General features: G+C 45.9%; 1 protein-coding gene across 1 annotated transcript in view; it reads left to right on the top strand.

The window, feature by feature from the left end:
- The window catches only part of LOC311102722 (potassium channel subfamily K member 2-like), a gene marked incomplete at its 3' end in the record, with an annotated part of 40,233 nt that overhangs the window by 2,345 nt on the left and 13,488 nt on the right, over nt 1–24,400 (top strand). Inside the window, exons 3-6 of the mRNA XM_084144097.1 lie at nt 3,350–3,467; nt 4,877–5,037; nt 12,314–12,500; nt 13,255–13,394. Of these exons, the coding sequence (XP_084000223.1) occupies nt 3,350–3,467; nt 4,877–5,037; nt 12,314–12,500; nt 13,255–13,394 (606 nt within the window). The remainder of the gene's footprint in view (nt 1–3,349; nt 3,468–4,876; nt 5,038–12,313; nt 12,501–13,254; nt 13,395–24,400) is intronic.

Below are 24,400 nucleotides of genomic sequence, written 5' to 3'. Positions count from 1 at the left end.
GGCAGGGAGCCCAGCCAACAGCGAGTTGCAGTAATCCAGACGGGAGATGACAAGTGCCTGGATTAGGACCTGTGCCGCTTTCTGTGTAAGGTAGGGTCGTACTCTGCAAATGTTGTAGAGCATGAACCTGCAGGATCGGGTCACCGCTCTGATGTTAGCGGAGAACGACAGGGTGTTGTCCAGGGTCACGCCAAGGTTCTTTGCACTCTGGGAGGAGGACACAATGGAGTTGTCAACTGTGATGGCGAGATCATGGAGCGGGCAGTCCTTCCCGGGAGGAAGAGCAGCTCCGTCTTGCCGAGGTTCAGCTTGAGGTGGTGATCCGACATCCACACTGATATGTCTGCCAGACATGCAGAGATGCGATTCGCCACCTGGTTATCAGAAGGGGGAAAGGAGAAAATGAATTGTGTGCCATCTGCGTAGCAATGATGGGAGAGACCATGTGAGGATATGACAGAGCCAAGTGACTTGGTGTATAGAGAGAATAGGAGAGGGCCTAGAACTGAGCCCTGGGGGACACCAGTGGCGAGAGCATGTGGTGCGGAGACAGATTCTCGCCACGCCACCTGGTAGGAGCGACCTGTCAGGTAGGACGCAATCCAAGAGTGAGCAGATCTGGAGATGCCCAACTCGGAGAGGGTGGCAAGAAGGATCTGATGGTTCACAGTATCAAAGGCAGCAGATAGGTCTAGAAGGATAAGAGCAGAGGAGAGAGAGTTAGCTTTAGCAGTGTGGAGAGCCTCCGTGACACAGAGAAGAGCAGTCTCAGTTGAATGACCAGTCTTGAAACCTGACTGGTTTGGATCAAGAAGGTCATTCTGAGAGAGATAGCAGGAGAGTTGGCTAGAGACGGCACGCTCAAGAGTTTTGGAGAGAAAAGAAAGAAGGGATACTGGTCTGTAGTTGTTGACATCAGAGGGATCGAGTGTAGGTTTTTTGAGGAGGGGTGCAACTCTTGCTCTCTTGAAGATGGAAGGGACATGGCCAGCGATCAAGGATGAGTTGATGAGCAAGGAGAGGTAAGGGAGAAGGTCTCCGAAAATGGTCTGGAGAAGAGAGGAGGGGATAGGGTCAAGCGGGCAGGTTGTTGGGCGGCCGGCCGTCACAAGTCGCAAGATTTTATCTGGACAGAGAGGGGAGAAAGAAGTCAAAGCATAGGGTAGGGCAGTGTGAGCAGGACCAGCGGTGTCATTTGACTTAATAAATGAGGATCGGATGTCGTCAACCTTCTTTTCAAAATGGTTGATGAAGTCATTCACAGAGAGGGAGGAGGGAGGGGGAGGAGGAGGAGGATTCAGCAGGGAGGAGAAGGTGGCAAAGAGCTTCCAAGGGTTAGAGGCAGAGGCTTCAAATTTAGAGAGAGATCGGAGGGAGAAGGATTTAGCAGAGGGAAGAGATGATAGGATGGAAGAGGAGAGAGTAGCGGGAGAGAGATCAGTCTATAATTTTAATGGTAGGTTTCTTTGAACAGTGAGAGACAGAATAACAACAAAAAAATCTAGAAAAACGCATGTCAAAACTGTTATAAATTGATTTTCATTTTAATGAGGGAAATAAGTATTTGACCCCTCTTCAAAACATGATTTAGTACTTGGTGGCAAAACCCTTGTTGGCAATCACAGAGGTCAGACGTTTCTTGTAGTTGGCCACCAGGTTTGCACACATCTCAGGAGGGATTTTGTTCCACTCCTCTTTGCAGATCTTCTCCAAGTCATTAAGGTTTTGAGGCTGACGTTTGGCAACTCGAACCTTCAGCTCCCTCCACAGATTTTCTATGGGATTAAGGTCTGAAGACTGGCTAGGCCACTCCAGAACCTTAATGTGCTTCTTCTTGAACTACTCTTTTGTTGCCTTGGCCGTGTGTTTTGGGTCATTGTCATGCTGGAATACCCATCCACGACCCATTTTCAATGCCCTGGCTGAGGGATGGAGGTTCTCACCCAAGATTTGATGGTACATGGCCCCGTCCATCGTCCCTTTGACGCGGTGAAGTTGTCCTGTCCCCTTAGCAGAAAAACACCCCCAAAGCATAATGTTTCCACCTCCATGTTTGACGGTGGGAAGGCTGTTCTTGGGGTCATAGGCAGCATTTCTCCTCCTCCAAATACAGCGAGTTGAGCTGATGCCAAAGAGCTCGATTTTGGTCTCATCTGACCACAACACTTTCACCCAGTTCTCCTCTGAATCATTCAGATGTTCATTGGCAAACTTCAGACGGGCCTGTATATGTGCTTTCTTGAGCAGGGGGACCTTGCGGGCGCTGCAGGATTTCAGTCCTTCACGGCGTAGTGTGTTACCAATTGTTTTCTTGGTGACTATGGTCCCAGCTGCCTTGAGATTATTGACAAGATCCTCCCGTGTAGTTCTGGGCTGATTCCTCACCGTTCTCATGATCATTGCAACTGCACGAGGTGAGATCTTGCATGGAGCCCCAGGCCGAGGGAGATTGACAGTTATTTTGTGTTTCTTCCATTTGCGAATAATCGCACCAACTGTTGTCACCTTCTCGCCAATCTGCTTGGCGATGGTCTTGTAGCCCATTCCAGCCTTGTGTAGGTCTACAATCTTGTCCCTGACATCCTTGAAGAGCTCTTTGGTCTTGGCCATGTTGGAGAGTTTGGAATCTGATTGATTGATTGCTTCTGTGGACAGGTGTCTTTTATACAGGTAACAAGCTGAAATTAGGAGCACTCCCTTTAAGAGTGTGCTCCTAATCTCAGCTCGTTACCTGTATAAAAGACAACTGGGAGCCAGAAATCTTTCTGATTGAGAGGGGGTCAAATACTTATTTCCCTCATTAAAATGCAAATCAATTTATAACATTTTTGACATGCGTTTTTCTGGATTTTTTTGTTGTTATTCTGTCTCTCACTGTTCAAATAAACCTACCATTAAAATTATAGACTGATCATGTCTTTGTCAGTGGGCAAACTTACAAAATCAGCAGGGGATCAAATACTTTTTTCCCTCACTGTAGCTGTTACACACCATGCTTTCTAAGCTACAAATATCAACATACTAGGTTTATATTGAGAATCGGTAATATTATGCGCAACTGTGTTGTTTCGTGTCATTTGTTAATTCTGGTACAGAGCGCTTCTCAGGTGATTATCAGCTGTTGTCAAACACACGTGGGTCTGATAAGACAATTCTCTTCCTCAATAGCATGCAGCAAATTCTACTAGATAAAAAGATGCAATGAGTATGACATCTGGGCATTTAAAGCATACTAGATTTTTGAAATTGCACATACTAAAAAACATATTTCTGCGTACCCAGTCAACCTACTATTTAGAACGCAAGTACGGGTATTCAGACATGGCCTATGTGTGTGTCTCATCCACAGAAAGTGGTGTCAGCGATCCGTTCAGGGGTGAACCCAGCCGGGACTCTGATCAATCACAGCAGCCTCTGGGACCTAAGCTCCTCCTTCTTCTTTGCTGGAACCGTCATCACTACCATCGGTAAGGGTGTGTGTGTGTGTGTGTGTGTGTGTGTGTGTGTGTGTGTGTGTGTGTGTGTGTGTGTGTGTGTGTGTTGTGTGTGTGTGTGTGTGTGTGTGTGTGTGTGTCCAACATCTCATTTACCCTCTCAATCCAGTCGTCATTACAACGTTCTGCTGTAAATCAATCTTGATGATTCTATCCTTCCAATCCTCTCTCTGTTCTCCTTCACTCTCCAAGGACCTGGGATGTAATTAAACTTCAAAAAGACTAGGTGGGGCCTCTAACAAGGGGTGGAGGGGTGGAGGGATGGAGGGAGAGAGAGGTAGGGAGAGGTGGAGAGCTGCTTAAAGTTTAGGACTAATTGGTTGGTGACCCACATTAAGGACCCAGGGGAGAAAGGGAAGGAAAGAGAGAGAGACAAAGGAAAAAGAGAAAGATAAAAGCAAGTGAATAGAAAACCTAGCAGACAGACTGCTGTAGCTAATGGATATTACAACTATGGAGAGAGTGAATAGTGTAAACCTAGCAGACAGACTGCTGTAGCTAATGGATATTACAACTATGGAGAGAGTGAATAGTGTAAACCTAGCAGACAGACTGCTGTAGCTAATAGATATTACAACTATGGAGAGAGTGAATAGTGTAAAGCTAGCAGACAGACTGCTGTAGCTAATGGATATTACAACTATGGAGAGAGTGAATAGTGTAAACCTAGCAGACAGACTGCTGTAGCTAATAGATATTACAACTATGGAGAGAGTGAATAGTGTAAAGCTAGCAGACAGACTGCTGTAGCTAATGGATATTACAACTATGGAGAGAGTGAATAGAAAGCTAGCAGACAGACTGCTGTAGCTAATGGATATTACAACTATGGAGAGAGTGAATAGTGTAAACCTAGCAGACAGACTGCTGTAGCTAATGGATATTAAAACTATGGAGAGAGTGAATAGTGTAAACCTAGCAGACAGACTGCTGTAGCTAATGGATATTACAACTATGGAGAGAGTGAATAGTGTAAACCTAGCAGACAGACTGCTGTAGCTAATGGATATTAAAACTATGGAGAGAGTGAATAGTGTAAACCTAGCAGACAGCCTGCTGTAGCTAATGGATATTAAAACTATGGAGAGAGTGAATAGCACACCTAGCAGACAGACTGCTGTAGCTAATGGGTATTCTTATTGCCTAGTCTTCCTCCTTACAAAGGGAAATTACATTCACTTGTTCCCAAAGGAAGCAATGCTGCAATAGAATTAGTGATTTTATTTCCAGATAGAATTAATGTATTACGGTCGAAGAAAACATTCAAGTGACAAAGAACTAAACAATCGAAGAACAAGTAGAATAACATGGAAATAGAACGGAGATAGAATATCTCAGATGCATAGTCTTTTAAAGAGGCCTTTCTCATTCTGTCTCTCCAGGTTTTGGGAACATTTCCCCCCATACGGAGGGAGGGCGTATCTTCTGCATCATCTATGCCCTTCTGGGGATCCCTCTGTTTGGCTTCCTTCTGGCGGGAGTAGGAGACCAACTGGGAACCATCTTTGGGAAGGCCACCGCCAGGGTCGAGAAGATGTTTGTGGTGAGTCCATGTTGAGGATGTGAGTGTGTGTGTGTGTGTTTGTGTGTGTGTGTGTGGGCGTGTTTAACTATACTTGTGGGGACCAGAAGTCCCCATCAGAACAGTAAACCAAGAGAAAAATGACCAACTGGGGACATTTTGTTGGTCCTCACAAGGTCACATGCTATTTCTAGGGAGTGTATGATTAAGGTTAGAAGTTGTGTTAGGGTTAGAATTAGGTTTAGGGTTAGGGTTAAGAGATAGGGTTAGGGTTAGGGTTAAGAGATAGGGTTAGGGTTAGGGTTAAGAGATTGGGATAGTTTTAGGGTTAGGGTTAGGAGCTAGGGTTAGGGTTAGGGTTAAGGTTAGGTTTTTGGGTTAGGGTTAGGGTTAGGGTAAGGGTACGGGTTAGGGTAAATAGTATTTTCAATGGAACTGAATTGTATGTCCCCACAAGGTTAGCTGTACAAGACTCTGTGTGTGTGTGTGTGTGTGTGGCCACTCTTAATTACTTCTCTATCCCAGGAGAGTAGAGGCCTGTCTATCAGTTGTATCCCAGATGAAGGTTTTGAAATGACTATGCATTACTTCATAACAGTTAGGAACACAATAGAGCAGGGGTGCCAAACATACAGCCCGCGAGGGGGTCCAATCCAATCCAATGCGGGTGGTTTGAGTAAAAAAATAAATATAGATTATTATTATTATTATTATTATTATTATTATTATTATATAATATATACCGTAAAACTTCAATTAAACGCAGTCTCAAATATCCGCCTGTCCCTTTCAATAGCCGGGCAACAGCACACATTTCAGCAAATAAATGCCTGTTTCAAATAAACGCTGGGTCTACATCAGTGGTCACCAACCTTGGCTGAGTCAAGATCACTTACCGAGTCAAAATGCAAGCCGAGCTCTACCGCTTAAAAAACGTACGACTATGTAACATGAACCTATTAAAAACAGTACTGTAGCAATGAGGTTTGTGCAGTAAGCTATAGGCCCAATACATTATCAACACATATCGCCTTTGCTTGAATTGCCCTGCCAATGCATTGTTGTTCGGACCATAAAAAAATTAAAATATATTTCAACATTTGAGGTAGGCTATATGATAACACCGGTAATAGATCAGTTGTTGTTTTACTTGTCTGGCACAGCTGTGTGAGCACACATTTAAATATTTTACTGGGCTGATGGTGCCTGCACATGATGGTCAGTCTCAGCTGACACTGACCAGAAAGGGACACCATCTTCCAGCTGATGGTGACACTCGAGCCGCACCGCATTATTTCTGCCTCATACACAAATTCATGTCGTCACTCCTACGAACAGAGAAAGTGAAATATTTCTCAATATTAAAAAAGACCCAAGCCGCTAATACAATAACGCAAGCCTATCGATACACTTTCCTACTCATTCATTGCAGCTGTAGTGTTGGTGGTAGCACGAGTGGAAGTAGGAAGAACGCACATTTTAATATCCTATAAAAGTGTTGAATAAAAAGCGTTGACAGTGCTGAGTAAGAACTTAAATATGAACTCAATCATAAAAACAGCATCTCATTGCTGTGTTGGTTGACAGTCTTCTCTCTAGTAATGGTTTTAAACGTTTTTAAATCTCACAGTATCAACTTTGCTGTTGCTTTCTTTTACGCCTGCGATGCTGGGCCAATTGTGCGCCGCCCCATGGGTCTCCCGGTCGCGGCCGGCTACGACAGAGCCTGGATTCGAACCAGGATCTCTAGTGGCACAGCTAGCACTGCGATGCAGTGCCTTAGACCACTGCGCCACTCGGGAGAAAGCAAAAGTACCACGTTTGAAAAATGATAATCACTAAACCGATGAAGTTGGTCTCCTACTCCAGCCAGTGAGAGACAGAATAGCAACAAAAAAATCCATAAAAACGCATGTCAAAAATGTTATAAATTGATTTGCATTTTAATGAGGGAAATAAGTATTTGACCCCCTCTCAATCAGAAAGATTTCTGGCTCCCAGGTGTCTTTTATACAGGTAACGAGCTGAGATTAGGAGCACACTCTTAAAGGGAGTGCTCCTAATCTCCGTTTGTTACCTGTATAAAAGACACCTGTCCACAGAAGCAATCAATCAATCAGATTCCAAACTCTCCACCATGGCCAAGACCAAAGAGCTCTCCAAGGATGTCAGGGACAAGATTGTAGACCTACACAAGGCTGGAATGGGCTACAAGACCATCGCCAAGCAGCTTGGTGAGAAGGTGACAACAGTTGGTGCGATTATTCGCAAATGGAAGAAACACAAAATAACTGTCAATCTCCCTCAGCCTGGGGCTCCATGCAAGATCTCACCTCGTGCAGTTGCAATGATCATGAGAATGGTGAGGAATCAGCCCAGAACTACACGGGAGGATCTTGTCAATGATCTCAAGGCAGCTAATTGACATCATTTAAGTCAATTGGAGGTGGTTCATCTGGTTCATCCTTGGGAGCTATTTCCAAATGCCTGAAGGTACCACGTTCATCTGTACAAACAATAGTACACAAGTATAAACACCATGGGACCACGCAGCCGTCATACCGCTCAGGAAGGAGATGCGTTCTGTCTCCTAGAGATGAACATACTTTGGTGCGAAAAGTGCAAATCAATCCCAGAACAACAGCAAAGGACCTTGTGAAGATGCTGGAGGAAACAGGTACAAAAGTATCTATGTCCACAGTAAAAACGAGTCCTATATCGACATAACCTGAAAGGCCGCTCAGCAAGGAAGAAGCCACTGCTCCAAAACCGCCATAAAAAAGCCAGACTTCGGTTTGCAACTGCACATGGGGACAAAGATCGTACTTTTTGGAGAAATGTCCTCTGGTCTGATGAAATAAAAATAGAACTGTTTGGCCATAATGACCATCGTTATGTTTGGAGGAAAAAGTGGGTCGCTTGCAAGCCGAAGAACACCATCCCAACCATGAAGCACGGGGGTGGCAGCATCATGCTGTGGGGGTGCTTTGCTGCAGGAGGGACTGGTGCACTTCACAAAATAGATGGCATCATGAGGAAGGAAAATGATGTGGATATATTGAAGCAACATTGTAACAGTGTATGTAAACTTCTGACCCACTGGGAATGTGACGAAATAAATAAAATCTGAAATAACTAATTCTCTCTACTATTATTCTGACATTTCATATTCTTAAAATAAAGTGGTGATCCTAACTGACCTAAGACAGGGAATTTTTACTAGGATTAAGTGTCAGGAATTGTGAAAAACGGACTAAATGTATTTGGCTAAGGCGTATGTAAACATCCAACTTCAATCTATGACATCCAAATTCAATCTATGTGACATCCAAATTCAATGTATGTGACATCCTAATTCAATCTATGACATCCAAATTCAATCTATGTGACATCCAAATTCAATCTAGGGTAAGGACTTTTAGATTTATTTTGTTAACATGTAAATAGATGTGAAAATGGAAGTCAAAACGGCCTTTTGGATGTCACATCCAAGCCTGTGTTTAACATAAATGTAGTGTTGGATAATCAAAATGTATCTCGGGTTAGGGTTATAAGGGAATTTATCAAAATATGACCGAGATCTAGACATCCTTATCCATTGAGTGAGTTGGAAAGAAATTTAAAAGGGTGGAAATTCCCCCTTTGGGTTTGGCGACGAATATGTAGTGAGGGCCAGCCAACGAGAGCGTACAGGTCACAATGGTGGGTAGTATATGGGGCTTTGGTGACAAAACGGATGGCACTGTGATAGACTACATCCAATTTGCTGAGTAGAGTGTTGGAAGCTATTTTGTAAATGACATCGCCGAAGTCAAGGATCGGTAGGATAGTCAGTTTTACGAGGGCATGTTTAGCAGCATGAGTGAAGGAGGCTTTGTTTCGAAATAGGAAGCCGATTCTAGATTTAACTTTGGATTGGAGATGCTTAATGTGAGTCTGGAAGGAGAGTTTACGGTCTAACCAGACATCTAGGTATTTGTAGTTGTCCACATATTCTAAAACAGACCCGCCGAGAGTAGTGATTCTAGTCGGGCGGGCGGGTGCAAGCAGCGTTCGATTGAAGAGCATGCATTTAGTTTTACTAGCGTTTAAGAGCAGTTGGAGGCCACGGAAGGAGTGTTGTATGGCATTGAAGCGGAGTGGCAACGGAGGGTGCAGAGCTGGTGGCCGGGGTAGGGGTAGCCAGGTGGAAAGCATGGCCAGCCGTAGCAAAATGCTTATTGAAATTCTCGATTATCATAGATTTATCGGTGGTGACAGTGTTTCCTAGCCTCAGTGCAGTGGGTAGCTGGGAGGAGGGGTTCTTATTCTCCATGGACTTTACAGTGTCCCAAAACTTTTTGGAGTTAGTGCTACAGGATAAAACATTTCTGTTTGAAAAAGCTAGCCTTTGCTTTCCTAACTGATTGTGTATATTGGTTCCTGACTTCAATGAAAAGTTGCATATCGCGTTGGCTGGCCAGGCATCCTCTACTGACGGAATGAGGTCAATATCCATCCAGGATACCCGGGCCAGGTCAATTAGAAAGGCCTGCTCGCTGAAGTGTTTTAGGGAGCGTTTGACAGTGATGAGGGGTGGTCGTTTGACCGCGGACCCATTACGGACACAGGCAATGAGTCAGTGATCGCTGAGATCCTGGTTGAAGACAGCGGAGGTGTATTTAGAGGGTAAATTTGTCAGGATGATATCCATGAGGGTGCTCATGTTTACGGATTTAGGGTTGTACCTGGTAGGTTCCTTGATAATTTGTGTGAGATTGAGGGCATCTAGTTTAGATTGTAGAACGGCCGGGGTGTTAAGCATATCCCAGTTTAGGTCACCAAGCAGTACGAACTCTGAGGATAGATGGGGGGCAAGCGATTCACATATGGTGTCCAGGGCACAACTGGGGGCTGAGGCTATCTCTACAGTAGATTGCAACTCCGCCCCCTTTGGCAGTTCTATCTAGACGGAAAATGTTGTAGTTCGGGATGGACATTTCAGAATTTTTGGTGGCCTTCCTAAGCCAAGATTCAGACACTGCTAGAACATCAGGGTTGGCAGAGTGTGCTAACGCAGTGAATAACTCAAACTTGGGGAGGAGGCTTCTGATGTTAACATGCAAGAAACCAAGGCTTTTACGGTTACAGAAGTCAACAAATGATGGCGCCTGGGGGGTAGGAGTGATACTAGGGGCTACAGGGCCTGGGTTAACCTCTACATCACCATAGGAACAGAGGAGGAATAGAATAAGGATATGGCTAAAGGCTTTAAGAACTGGTCTTCTAGTGCGTTGGGTACAGAGAATAAAAGGGGCAGATTTCCAGGCATTGTAGAATAGATTCAGGGCATTATGTACAGACAAGGATATGGAAGGATATGAGTACAGTGGAGGTACACCTAAGCATTGAGTAAGTATGAAAGAGATAGCATCACTGGACGTACCGATTGAGCCGGTCTCCGCGTGTATGGGGGGTGGGACAAAGGAGCTCTCTGAGGCTGGTTGAGTGGAACTTGGGTCTCTACAGTGAAATTGTTTGATAAGAACTAACCCAAACAGCAATAGGCTAGGCATATTGACATGGGTTAGAGGCATAATGCAATCACAGGTGTTATTCGAGAGGGCTAAGACAACAACTGGTAATGGCGACGAAAGTTTGGGCTGAGGCTAAACAGATAAACAGGATGGGGTACCGTGTAAAGGAACAGTCCAGCAGGCATTAGCTGTGTAGCTGAGTGATCATAAGGTCCAGTGAACAGCACTAAGTAAGTCCGGGAGCAGATCGTAGGCTGCTACAGCACAGGCGAGCAGGAGGCAATAGCAGCATCGATATTTAGAAATGGACTTAGGCACTTATAAAGTCCATAAACAAGATGGGCGTGGCCACCCCACCATCATACTTGAGTCTTTAGCCAACCGCAGCATCCATAGAATATAGTTGGCCTTAGAATTTAGTAAGTCCAGAAACTGTATATGACACGCCCCCAGACACGTCCCACAACTTCTCGACCAATCAGAGCATCAATAGATTATAGTTGGCCTTAGATCCTTACTCAGTACATCTATACACCTACTATATGCTGGAGGACTGAGTGGAGCGCCCCCGAGAGGCAAAAACACCATGTCCATTTCTAAAATTGGCGTTCCATTTTGGTTATCCAAAACTATGTTTATGTTAAACACAGGCCTGGATGTGACATCCAAAAGCCCATTTTGCAATCCATTTTCATATCTATTCCCATTTTTAAAAGTCCAAAATGGATTCAGAGGCCATTACCCTAAGTAAGAATTGCTGAAAACGTATAGTCAAAGAGGATAATAATTATTCTGTCAAGGATTTATTTTTAAAAATGTTGAGGCAGCATACTAAAACAAAAGAAACATGACACAGTGTGTAAATGATAACACATTAGTGCAGGAAATGAAGAAATAATCACCGAAATGAAAGCTAGAAAGAAAATTCTAAAAACGATGGATAGAGGACTATTTCATGCACATTTTGACGGCGACGAAAATACAGCCAATTTTCAGTGCGGCCCTCCGGACCTCGTTTCAAGACCGAATGCCGGGAAAAATGAGTTTGACACCACTGCACTAGAATATTGCCAGGAATAACTGGGAGAGGGGTCTGGTGCAGCCAGAAGGCTGTAGCCCCTATCTGCCAATCATACCATCCCTCATGGCCGCCTCCTTATCATCCCCAGACTCCAGTTGGCTAACCCGGCAACACTTCCCAAGGTCATTGCTGTACATGACAAATGTGGTGTCAGTCAATTTAGCTGGTGAAATAATGGCTACTGTTATGATGAGTTTCTGGTATTGAGAAGTTCAGGATGCAAGAGAGCAGTTGACACAGATGGAGATTGGATTCAGTCATTATGTAATGGTTACAATGTTTGATTCAATGACAGGCTGCACGTGCTTTGCCTCTTGCCATCTGAATGACTCCCATAGACAATCTCTCAGCTTATATAGTGCTCTTCCAACCTACTTTTATCTTATCCAGTTGCTAAACATTATTGATTGTCACTCATCCACCACCATATCATCTACCTCCTTGGTGTAATGTGGCACCCTAGCCAGGCCATTCCATCACGCACCCATCCTAAGATTAGCACCAGTGGCCCCCCAATCTATCTTGGCACACTGACCTTCGATTCCTCACTCGTGACACCACTAACACATGGTTTGTCCTTGTTCTCTGTCCACATACAGCTTATGAGTTGCACATACATTAATGAATGTTGTATTACAAATCATCATAACAGTTACATAGATGAATAATCTATCTCCCTCCCTCCCCACTCTCTCTGTAGCAGTGGGATGTTAGTCAGACTAAGATCCGTGTCATCTCCACCTTTCTCTTCATCCTGTTCGGCTGTCTGCTCTTCGTGGCGCTGCCGGCGGCCATCTTTAAACACATTGAGGGCTGGAGTGCCCTGGAGTCCCTCTACTTTGTAGTCATCACCTTGACAACCATTGGTTTCGGGGACTTTGTCGCAGGTAAGTGTTTACGAAGGTAGTAATTTGATACAGCCCAAGTCTTAACTTGAAATGTGTATGCTTACGTACACGTACGTACGCTCGCACGCACTCACCTTTTAATTTAACCTTTATTAATACAGATTTGTCTCATTAAGATGAAAATCTCTTTTAAAGACCAGTTAAAGGTTGCAGCAGTCACATGAAGTGAGTTATAGTATTGAAGAAGGGATGATTGAATGCAAGAGTGAGATGCAGCTATCAGTCTCTGTCACACCCAATCACTCAGGGAAGTAGGGACAGAAACAGAACATACAGATCTGATATCTTAATTTGATCACTCTGTTGTCGCAGAGAATTTTCCTGCACAGCAGGAAATGCAAATTGTAGTGTACTCAAGATTTAAAAAGTCTTCTAACGTTTGTAATTTCCACTTTAAAACGTCCTAATTGATTTGCCCTAACTAAAAATGTATCAACCCCTACAAAAATGTCCATTCATTATAATCCACATAATAATTCACATTTCCTGTTGCTGCAGGATTCTTTTCCTGCTGTGAGAAGCAGGGTGAAATTAAGATAGCGCACCTGTAAATAGAATCTACAGCAGGCTCAGAACTTTTAGAACAAGCTGGTCATTCGGAGAGATAGAGAGAGAAAGTAAGGGGTTGTGTTGTAATACCTAACGTGTGTGTTTCTGTGTGTGTGTGTTTCTGTGTGTGTGTTTCTGTGTGTGTATGTGTGAATGTGTGTTTCTGTGTGTGTGTCCTCTCCAGGTGGTTCAGAGATAGAGTATCTGGACTACTACAAGCCTGTGGTGTGGTTCTGGATCCTGGTGGGACTGGCATACTTCGCTGCTGTTCTCAGCATGATAGGAGACTGGCTCAGAGTCATCTCTAAAAAGACCAAAGAGGAGGTAAGTCTCTCTCTCTCTCTCTCTCTCTCTCTCTCTCTCTCTCTTCTCTCTCTCTCTCTCTCTCTCTCTCTCTCTCTCTCTCTCTCTCTCTCTCTTCTCTCTCTCTCTCTCTCTCTCTCTCTCTCTCTCTCTCTCCTCTCTCTCTCTCTCTCTCTCTCTCTCTCTCTCTCTCTCTCTCTCTCTCTCTCTCTCTCTCTCTCTCTCTCTCTCTCTCTCTCTCTCTCTCTCTCTCTCTCTCTCTCTCTCTCTCTCTCTCTCTCTCTCTCTCTCTCTCTCTCTCTCTCTCTCTCTCTCTCTCTCTCTCTCTCTCTCTCTCTCTCTCTCTCTCTCTCTCTCTCTCTCTCTCTCACACACACACACACACACACACACACACACACACACACACACACACACACACACACACACACACACACACACACACACACACACACACACACACACACACACACACACACACACAAACATGTACACACAATAACATACATACAAACTTCTGCCCCCTGGGTAACCTCATTCCTTTGATAAGAATGTTTTCCAATTAAATCAAACGTTCCCAATCAAATCAACTATCTATTTCTTCTGATTACTGTGAGCATTTCCAGGGACACTCTCCACCCAACAAATCAAATCAAAACACATTTTATTTGTCACATGCGCCGAATACAACAGGTGTAGTAGACCTTACAGTGAAATGCTTACTTACAAGCCCTTAACCAACAATGCAGTTTTAAGAAAGCATACCAAAAACAAATCACACAAAAAAATACAATATAAAATAATACAATGCAATGCAAATATTCTGGGTAGCCATTTGATTAGATGTTCAGGAGTCTTATGGCTTGGGGGTAGAAGCTGTTTAGAAGCCTCTTGGACCTAGACTTGGCACTCCGGTACCGCTTGTCGTGCGGTAGCAGAGAGAACAGTCTATGACTAGGGTGGCTGGAGTCTTTGACCATTTTTAGGGCCTTCCTCTGACACCGCCTGGTATAGAGGTCCTGGATGGCAGGAAGCTTGGCCCCAGTGATGTACTGGGCCGTACCCACTACCCTCTGTAGTGCCTTGCGGTCGGAGGCCGAGCAGTTGCCATTCCAGGCAGTGATGCAACCAGTCAGGATGCTCTCGATGGTGCAGCTGTATAACTTTTGGGGGATCTGAGGACCCATGCCAAATCTTTTCAGTCTCCTGAGGGGGAATAGGTTTTGTCGTGCTCTCTTCACGACTGTCTTGGTGTGCTTGCACCATGTTAGTTTGTTGGTGATGTGGACTCCAAAGAACTTGAAGCTCTCAACCTGTTCCACTACAGCCCCGTCAATGAGAATGGGGGCGTGTTCGGTCCTCCTTTTCCTGTAGTCCACCATCATCTCCTTTGTCTTGATCACGTTGAGGGAGAGGTTGTTGTCCTGGCACCACACGGCCAGGTCTCTGACCTCCTCCCTATAGGCTGTCTCGTTGTTGTCAGTGATCAGGCCTACCACTGTTGTGTCATCGGCAAAGTTAATGATGGTGTTGGAGTCGTCCCTGGCCATGCAGTCATGAGTGAACAGGGAGTACAGGAGGGGACTGTGCACGCACCCCTGAGTGATAGAGTGCTATAGTAGTACAGAGAGAGAGAGAGAAAGGGAGAAAGAGAGCGAGAGACACAGAGAGAGAGAGAGAAATATCCCCTGTACTGCATACTCACCTTGCCCTCTACCCCACGATACAAAACAACACCACACATCACAATAACCAAAACCTCACCTCTTCTCCTTATATCCAACCCATCTTCCCAAGCTGTACAGACGCCCCCCCCGACATACCATATCTCCTGAAACATCTCCACACTTTTTATCATTTTATAGAACTCAAATTCCACCCTAAGGCGCACAGAGACCATCCCATTAAATAACAGTAAAACAACCTCTGTTATCCCCCCACCTTTGACCCTGTTCCTCCTTGTTATCCAAATAGCTAACTTTGCCTGAGCAAACAGAAAATTCAACAACACACATTTGGCATTTTCCTTATTCGAATACCTGTACTCCATTATAAACATCCCGACAGTAAACTCCACCCCCAACCTCTCACACAGACATTCCAACAGAGACATTAATGGCATTAACCTGGCGCACACAGAAAACAAGATGCACAGTTTCGCTCATGACACAGAAAGGACACCCCTATCCAACTCCCGGGTCGACCCGTGGCAACCAGCTGTTAGTGGCCAGGGCTCCATGTAGAACCCTCCACTGGAGGTCCCCTGACCTCTTTGGTACTGGGAGTTTGTAGAGCCCCCTCCATCTAAAACCCACCATACTCTCTGCCACTGAGGTGCCTTCACTCCTGTTAGGCTCCTAATGTTCCTCACCATAATGCAGAGGTTGTAGAAGGCTTTACCTCCCACCCCCTCAAAAATCTAACAAGTCCTCCAGACCCCCTTGCCAGTCCCCAGTCTCTGCTGTCACCTGCAGTGGTGGAAAAATTGGTGGCCCCTCCCCCTTTGGCCGCTCAAGCACCCATCTTACCGGCTCAGACAGTGCCTCCTGGACTTCCCCCAGGAATCTCTCCAGCAGCCTAAGCGATGTTAGTCCTGTTTGTTGTGCCAGGACTTCCGGGGTTTTCCACCCCTCCTCCCCCCGCAGCCGCAGGTCATCCAGCCTTAGTAAACCCACTGTCATCAGTCGCCTCTGCAGGATGGCTGACTGAATCGATCTCAAAAGGATGGCTGGGTTGTGGAAAATAGGCTCCTCCCACACCCACAGCCCAGGCTCCACACCCCCTTCTCGTGTGGGCCTTAGTAGCTGCCAGGCCCTCAGCACCGCAGAGTAAAAATCAGAGAGACCTGATGTACTCAGCCTCTCCAGCCTCATGAGGAACAGCTGCTGGTCCAACCCTAATCCGCCAGCCCTCCTCAGCAGCGCGCATGCTGGTTCCCTCCAGCCGACATCAGTATAGTACAGCGGTCTCTGCGTCACCTTTAGTCGGAATGCAGCCACCCTGCTCTCCAGTTCCAGCAGGCCCTGTCCTCCTTTATTTACGGACATATACAACACTGCCACCGTCAGCCAGTGATGGCCCGACCAGAAAAAATCCACCAGCTTGCATTGCAGGTCTGCAAGCAGACCGGCGGGGGGGTTGAGGACAGCCAGTTTATGCCACAGGGAAGATGCCACCAGGTTGTTGATTATCAGCACCCTCCCTCTATATGACACTTGGGACAGGAGCCACCTCCACCTGGCCAGTCTTGACACCACTGCCTGTGACAGCCCCTCCCAGATCTTCCTGACCCACCTCTCCAAGCCCAGGTGCCCCCAACATTTTAAGACCTTCACAACCCCACTGCAAACCCCCTGGAAGTGGAGGGGGGGGGGCAGTCCAATTATTTTTTATAAAACTCCACTGGGAGTTCATCGACCCCCGGTGCATGGCCGGAGAACATCTGGGTTACGGCCTTCATGGGACAACAGGGGAATGTCCATTTCATCCCTCTGTGCCAGAGAGAGCTTAGGGAGTGCTGCAAACAAACCTGAGCACACATAGGATCACACAGTTATGCCCTATACAACTCAGTATAAATCTCCACAGTCCGCTCCCGCATCTCCCCCACCCCAGAGGTCACCCGCCCATCCGACAGTCATAGACAATGCATACGTTGGCTTCACCGCTCTGTTTTTCCAAACAAACGAAGAAGGAGCTAGGAGCATCCATCTCTAAATTTGCCTGTAGGCCTACATTGTCTAGCCCCACCAGCTCTACCTCCACCTTACTGATACTACGCTCGAGTTCCCCCAATACTCTCCTAGCCTCTGAGGATGAGAGAGCTGTATACTGTTGACAGAAAAGCCGAATTTGGACTTTTCCCACATCCCACCATTGACTCAGACTCCTCTCTTCGCTGCCCCCAACTTTCCCAAAAAGTTTGGAAACCTGAGCAAAAAGGGGCATCTTGTAAGAGCTTTACATTAAATTTCCAATAGGATGCCTGCCGAGGCCCTGGTGAAATAGACAGCCAAGCCATGGTTATGTGGTGACCCGAAAAACCCACAGGGAGAATGGTAGCACCCAACAGCCTATTGCTCTGATTCCTGGACATATAAAACCGATCGGGCTGCACTCACCCTAGCCCCAAAAACCTTCACCCATGTATACTGTCTTGTGTTGGGATGTCTAGTTCTCCAAGCATCCACTCAGTCGCTAAGACACCCAAACCGAAGCCCCCTCTCTCTCCCTGTGTTAGGCGCATACACATTTATAAGGACAAAACCCTTGTTGTTAATTTCTGCTTTTACTACAAGCAGTCTACCTCCTTCGAGGAGCAACTTTTTACGTACAGACCCGGTGCAAAAAGGATTGCCACCCCTGCACTAACATTTGTTCCATGGCTCAGCACACTTGCCCCTTTCCACCAGAGCCCCCAATCGAGTTCATTCACCACATCACTATACGTCGCCTGCAGAAAAAACACCTGTACTTTTTTATGTTTTACATATTCACCCAACAGACTCCTCTTTCCTGCATCTCTGGTGACATTTATATTAAGCAAGCCTACCCGAAGAGTCTCCATAAGAAGTGGGAGAAAAGCCAGCAAAGAAAGAGACCAATAGCAAAGCTGAAAAAGCTCCATTGGCAGAAAAAAATTATTAAGCTAAACAGCGTCTGAAGGTAGGCCTTTACGCACGGTTGTGACCCACTTCCTCATCCTAAAATGTTTCCTGGGTGAGAGGACACCATGCCCCTCATTTTCCACAGCGTCTTGTACTGATCTTACAAACTTTCCCGGATTGCAAAAAAAAAGCTTCAAGATTAACCTTCTTTTCCCCTTTAGTCTCATTCAGGAACCTTGACAGTTCCCTCACAGTGTACTTTGACCCCTCTGACTGACTGGCTGTTAGCTCTGGACCCATTGAGGAGGGGTCTGAAAAGAAAGCCTCCTCATCTTCCTCTTCCTCAGACTCACCTTCGTCCTCATCATCGCCATCTCCCATCCTGACCTTCTGCCCTTTCTCTCTAGTCCTCCCCCTCAGCACCAGGCAAAGGTTCCTTGGTGCCTTTGACCACACCAGCCTCTCCCCTCCCACCTCCTTTCTTCTCCCCCTTTTTCCTCTTCCGCATGACACCCTCCTCCACCCCCCTAGTCACTTACCCTTCCCCACTATACTCTCCTCATCCACTAGCATAACCTGACTAGACCCAGCCTCAGCTACACCACCATCTATAGCATGACTAGACCCAGCCTCAGCTACACCACCATCCATATTTTATTTTATTTATTTTTATTTCACCTTTATTTAACCAAGTAAACCAGTTGAGAACAAGTTCTCATTTACAACTGCGACCTGGCCAAGATAAAGCAAAGCAGTGCGATAAAAACAACAACACAGAGTTACATATGGGGTAAAACAAAACAAAGTCAAAAATACAACAGAAATACATATAATATACAGTGTGCAAATTTAGCAAGTTATGGAGGTAAGGCAATAAAATGGGCTATAGTGCAAAATAATTACAATTTAGTATTAACACTGGAATGATGTGCAAGAGATGATGTGCAAATAGAGATACTGGGGTACAAATGAGCAAAATAAATAACAATATAGGGATGAGGTAGTTGGGCGGGCTAATTTCAGATGGGCTGTGTACAGGTGCAGTGATCGGTAAGGTGCTCTGACAACTGATGCTTAAAGTTAGTGAGGGAGATAAGTGTCTCCAGCTTCAGAGATTTTTGCAATTTGTTCCAGTCATTGGCAGCAGAGAACTGGAAGGAATTGCGGCCAAAGGAGGTGTTGGCTTTGGGGATGACCAGTGAGATATACCCGCTGGAGCGCAGACTACGGGTGGGTGTTGCTATGGTGACCAATGAGCTAAGATAAGGCGGGGATTTGCCTAGCAGTGATTTATAGATGGCCTGGAGCCAGTGGGTTTGGCGACGAATATGTAGTGAGGACCAGCCAACAAGAGCGTACAGGTCACAGTGGTGGGTATTATATGGGGCTTTGGAGACAAAACGGATGGCACTGTGATAGACAACATCCAATTTGCTGAGTAGAGTGTTGGAGGCTATTTTGTAAATGACATCGCCGAAGTCAAGGATCGGTAGGATAGTCAGTTTTACGAGGGCATGTTTGGCAGCATGAGTGAAGGAGGCTTTGTTGCGAAATAGGAAACCGATTCTAGATTTAACTTTGGATTGGAGATTCTTAATGTGAGTCTGGAAGGAGAGTTTACAGTCTAACCAGACACCTAGATATTTGTAGTTGTCCACATACTCTAGGTCAGACCCGTCTAGAGTAGTGATTCTAGTCGGGTGGGCGGGTGCAAGCAGCGTTCGGTTGAAGAGCATGCATTTAGTTTTACTAGTGTTTAAGAGCAGTTGGAGGCTACTGAAGGAGTGTTGTATGGAATTGAAGCTCGTTTGGAGGTTTGTTAACACAGTGTCCAATGAAGGGCCAGATGTATACAAAATGGTGTCGTCTGCGTAGAGGTGGATCTGAGAGTCACCAGCAGCAAGAGCGACGTCATTGATATACACAGAGAAAAGAGTTGGCCCAAGAATTGAACCCTGTGGCACCCCCATAGAGACTGCCATAGGTCCAGACAACAGGCCCTCCGATTTGACACATTGAACTCTATCTGAGAAGTAGTTGGTGAACCAGGCGAGGCAGTCATTTGAGAAACCAAGGCTATTTAGTCTGCCAATAAGAATGCGGTGGTTGACAGAGTCGAAAGCCTTGGCCAGGTCAATGAAAACGGCTGCACAGTACTGTCTATTATCGATCGCGGTTATAATATCATTTAGGACCTTGAGCGTGGCTGAAGTGCACCCATGACCAGCTCGGAAACCGGATTGCATAGCGGAGAAGGTACGGTGGGATTCGAAATGGTCGGTGATCTGTTTGTTGACTTGGCTTTCAAAAACTTTTGAAAGGCAGGGCAGGATGGATATGGGTCTGTAACAGTTTGGATCCATAGCATGACTAGACCCAGCCACATCTACACCACCATCTCTAGCATGACTAGACCCAGCCTCATCTACACCACCATTCATAGCATGACTAGAACATGCCTCATCTACACCACCATCAATAGCATGACTAGACCCAGCCTCAGCTACACCACCATCTATAGCATGACTAGACCCAGCCACATTTACACCACCATCTATAGCATGACTAGGCCCAGCCTCTGCTGCCTCCGTCTCATGGCCCCCTGCACGTTGACCTCAATTTCCCCACTGGCATTTGTACCCTCACCTTGTCTACGGCCTTTATGTGGGCACACAAAGCTCTTATGCCCCAAATCCCCACACTCAAAGCACTGCAGACTATCTGTGCTGGCAAACCCTATGTTGAGCCCCTCCCCATGCCTCACTTTAAAATGCACATTTAACTGTTGCTCTTTGTTATTCATAAACATGAACACTTGCCTCCGGAACGAAACAACAGGCTTAACAGCATCTGCCTGAAAACCTGCCGAGAGTACACGAAAACCGCTAGCAAATTTACCAAAACAACTCAGCTCTTTCCGGATTTAATCATCCGTTTATAACCGGAGGCAGATTCGCAACTACCACCCTTGTCGAAGGAGTTGAAAGAGGAGAAATAGGCACCAACACATCCCTTACAAATATTCCACTAGCAATCAGCCTACCCACTAAATGTACTCTTTTCATGAACACAACCACAGCTTTGTTCATTCTGGATGCAGAATGTATAAATTCAGCTCCTACCTGTTCGCTGACCGCGAGCATAACCTCCACCTTAACTCCATTCTCAGGAACACACCTGAATCCATGCCGTAACGACAGCATCATCCTCCACGCTAGGCTGCGAAGCCATCGCACACACCACACCGTTCATAACCCGTCCTCTTCCTCCCTAACTTTGAACAAAAACAGTGGGTACCACTAAACTAACAGTGCGTTAACCCTCCACCATAGAAAATAAACATTGAAAGAAAAGACCAAGGAAAGAATCAAGAAAATAAGTAAGGACAGAGCCCTCCACACGGCCTCTCAACTACAAAACACTCCCAGCATGCACTGAGAGCGAGAGAGAGAGAGAGAGAGAATGAGTGTATCAAGTTAATGAGTGTCACTCTCTCCTCTCTCCCTCTACAGTCTAATGGGCTCTGGTCCTATGATCTCATTAAGAACCACAGAGGCACCAGTAATGACACACAACAGCGAGGGAATAGACCATACCGTATAATGTGTTTGTTCCAGAGTGTGATAGCTACCACCCAAACCCTAACAGTGACTGTACAATAGAATAGTATAACTCAGACCTTCTACAACTAAACAGCTCTCTGAGTGAACACCACCCAACCCAAACAGCTCTCTGAGTGAACACCACCCAACACAAACAGCTCTCTGAGTGAACACCACCCAATCCAAACAGCTCTCTGAGTGAACACCACCCAATCCAAACAGCTCTCTGAGTGAACACCACCCAATCCAAACAGCTCTCTGAGTGAACACCACCCAACCCAAACAGCTCTCTGAGTGAACACCACCCAATCCAAACAGCTCTCTGAGTGAACACCACCCAATCCAAACAGCTCTCTGAGTGAACACCACCCAATCCAAACAGCTCTCTGACTGAACATCACCCAATCCAAACAGCTCTCTGAGTGAACATCACCCAACCCAAACAGCTCTCTGAGTGAACACCACCCAACCCAATTACCTCTCTGAGTGAACACCACCCAATCCACCGCTCCCACACCTCCTAATCCTCTCAAATCAAATCAATTTTTATTTGTCACATACACGTGTTTAGCTGATGTTATTGCGGGTGTAGCGAAATGCTTGTGCTTCTAGCTCCGACAGTGCGGTGATATCTAACAAGTAATATCTAACAATTTCACAACATATACCCAATACACACAAATCTAAGTAAGGAATGAATTAAGAATATATACATATATACATATATGGACGAGCGAAGTCAGAGCGGCATGGACTAAGATACAGTAGAATAGTATAGAATACAGTATATACATATGAGATGAGTAATGCAAGATATGTAAACATTATTAAAGAGGCTAACATACCGTAGAATAGTATAGAATATACTTATCTTATGATAAGCTGTAGACCACACTATTTACCAAGAGAGTTTTCATCTATATTTTTCATAGCTGTCTATTTACCACCACAAACCGATGCTGGCATTAAGATTGCACTCAGTGAGCTGTATAAGGCCATAACTAAACAGGAAAACGCTCATCCAGAGGCAGCGCTCCTAGTGGCCGGGGACTTTAATGCAGGGAAACTTACATCCGTTTTACTTAATTTCTACCAGCATGTTAAATGTGCAACCAGAGGAAAAAACTCTTGACCACCTTTACTCCACACACAGAGACGCATACAAAGCTCTCCCTCGCCCTCCATTTGGCAAATCTGACCATAACTCTATCCTCCTGATTCCTGCTTATAAGCAAAAACTAAGCACCAGTGACTCAGTTAATAAAAAAGTGGTCAGATGACGCAGATGCTAAGCTACAGGACTGTTTTGCTAGCACAAACTGGAACATGTTCCGGGATTCTTCAGATAGCATTGAGGAGTACACCACATCAGTCACTGGCTTCATCAATAAGTGCATCGATTATGTCGTCCCCACAGTGACCGTACGTACATACCCCAACCAGAAGCCATGGATTACAGGCAACATACGCACTGAGCTAAAGGGTAGAGCTGCCGCTTTCAAGGAGCAGGACTCTAACCCGGACACTTATAAGCAATCCCGCTATGCCCTCTGACGAACCATCAAACAGGCAAAGAGTCAATACAGGACTAAGATTGAATCGTACTACACCGGCTCTGACACTCGTCGGATGTGGCAGGGCTTGAAAACTATTACAGACTACAAAGGGAAGCACAGCCGCGAGCTTCCCAGTGACACAAGCCTACCAGATGAGCTAAACCACTTCTATGCTCGCTTTGAGGCAAGCAACACTGAAGCATGCATGAGAGCACCAGCTGTTCCGGATGACTATGTGATCACGCTCTCCGTAGCCAATGTGAGTAAGACTTTTAAGCAGGTCAACATTCACAAGGCCGCAGGGCCAGACGGATTACCAGGACGGGTACTCCGATCATGTGCTGACCAACTGGCAAATGTCTTCACCGACATTTTCAACATGTCCCTGACTGAGTCTGTAATACCAACATGTTTCAAGCAGACCACCATAGTCCCCGTGCCCAAGGACACTAAGATAACCTGTCTAAATGACTACCGACCCGTAGCACTGATGTCTGTAGCCATGAAGTGCTTTGAAAGGCTGGTCATGGCTCACATCAACACCATTATCCCAGAAACCCTAGACCCACTCCAATTTGCATACCGCCCCAACAGATCTATAGATGATGCAATCTCTATTGCACTGCACACTGCCCTTTCCCACCTGGACAAGAGGAACACCTACGTGAGAATGCTATTCATTGACTACAGCTCAGCGCTCAACACCATAGCGCCCTCCAAGCTCATCATTAAGCTTGGGGCCCTGGGTCTGAACCCCGCCCTGTGCAACTGGGTCCTGGACTTCCTGATGGGCCGCCCCCAGGTGGTGAAGGTAGGAAACAACACCTCCACTTCACTGATCCTCAACACAGGGGCTCCACAAGGGTGCGTGCTCAGTCCCCTCCTGTACTCCCTATTCACCCATGACTGCGTGGCCATGCACGCCTCCAACTCAATCATCAAGTTTGCAGATGACACAACAGTAGTAGGCCTGATTACCAACAATGACGAGACAGCCTACAGGGAGGAGGTGAGGGCCCTGGCGGAGTGGTGCCAGGAAAATAACCTCTCCCTCAACGTCAACAAAATGAAGGAGCTGATCATGGACTTCAGGAAACAGCAGAGGGAGCACACCCCTATCCACATCGACGGGACTGCAGTGGAAAATGTGAAAAGCTTCAAGTTCCTCAGCGTACACATCACTGACATTCTGAGAATGGTCCACCCACACAGACAATGTGGTGAAGAAATTTGTCTTGGCCCCTAAGACCCTCACAAACTTT

Source organism: Coregonus lavaretus, assembly GCF_964263955.1.
Source record: "Coregonus lavaretus genome assembly, chromosome: 27".
Taxonomy (NCBI): domain Eukaryota; kingdom Metazoa; phylum Chordata; class Actinopteri; order Salmoniformes; family Salmonidae; genus Coregonus; species Coregonus lavaretus.
Note: the sequence above shows the minus strand (reverse complement) of the source record. Positions and strands in the feature narration are given on the sequence as shown.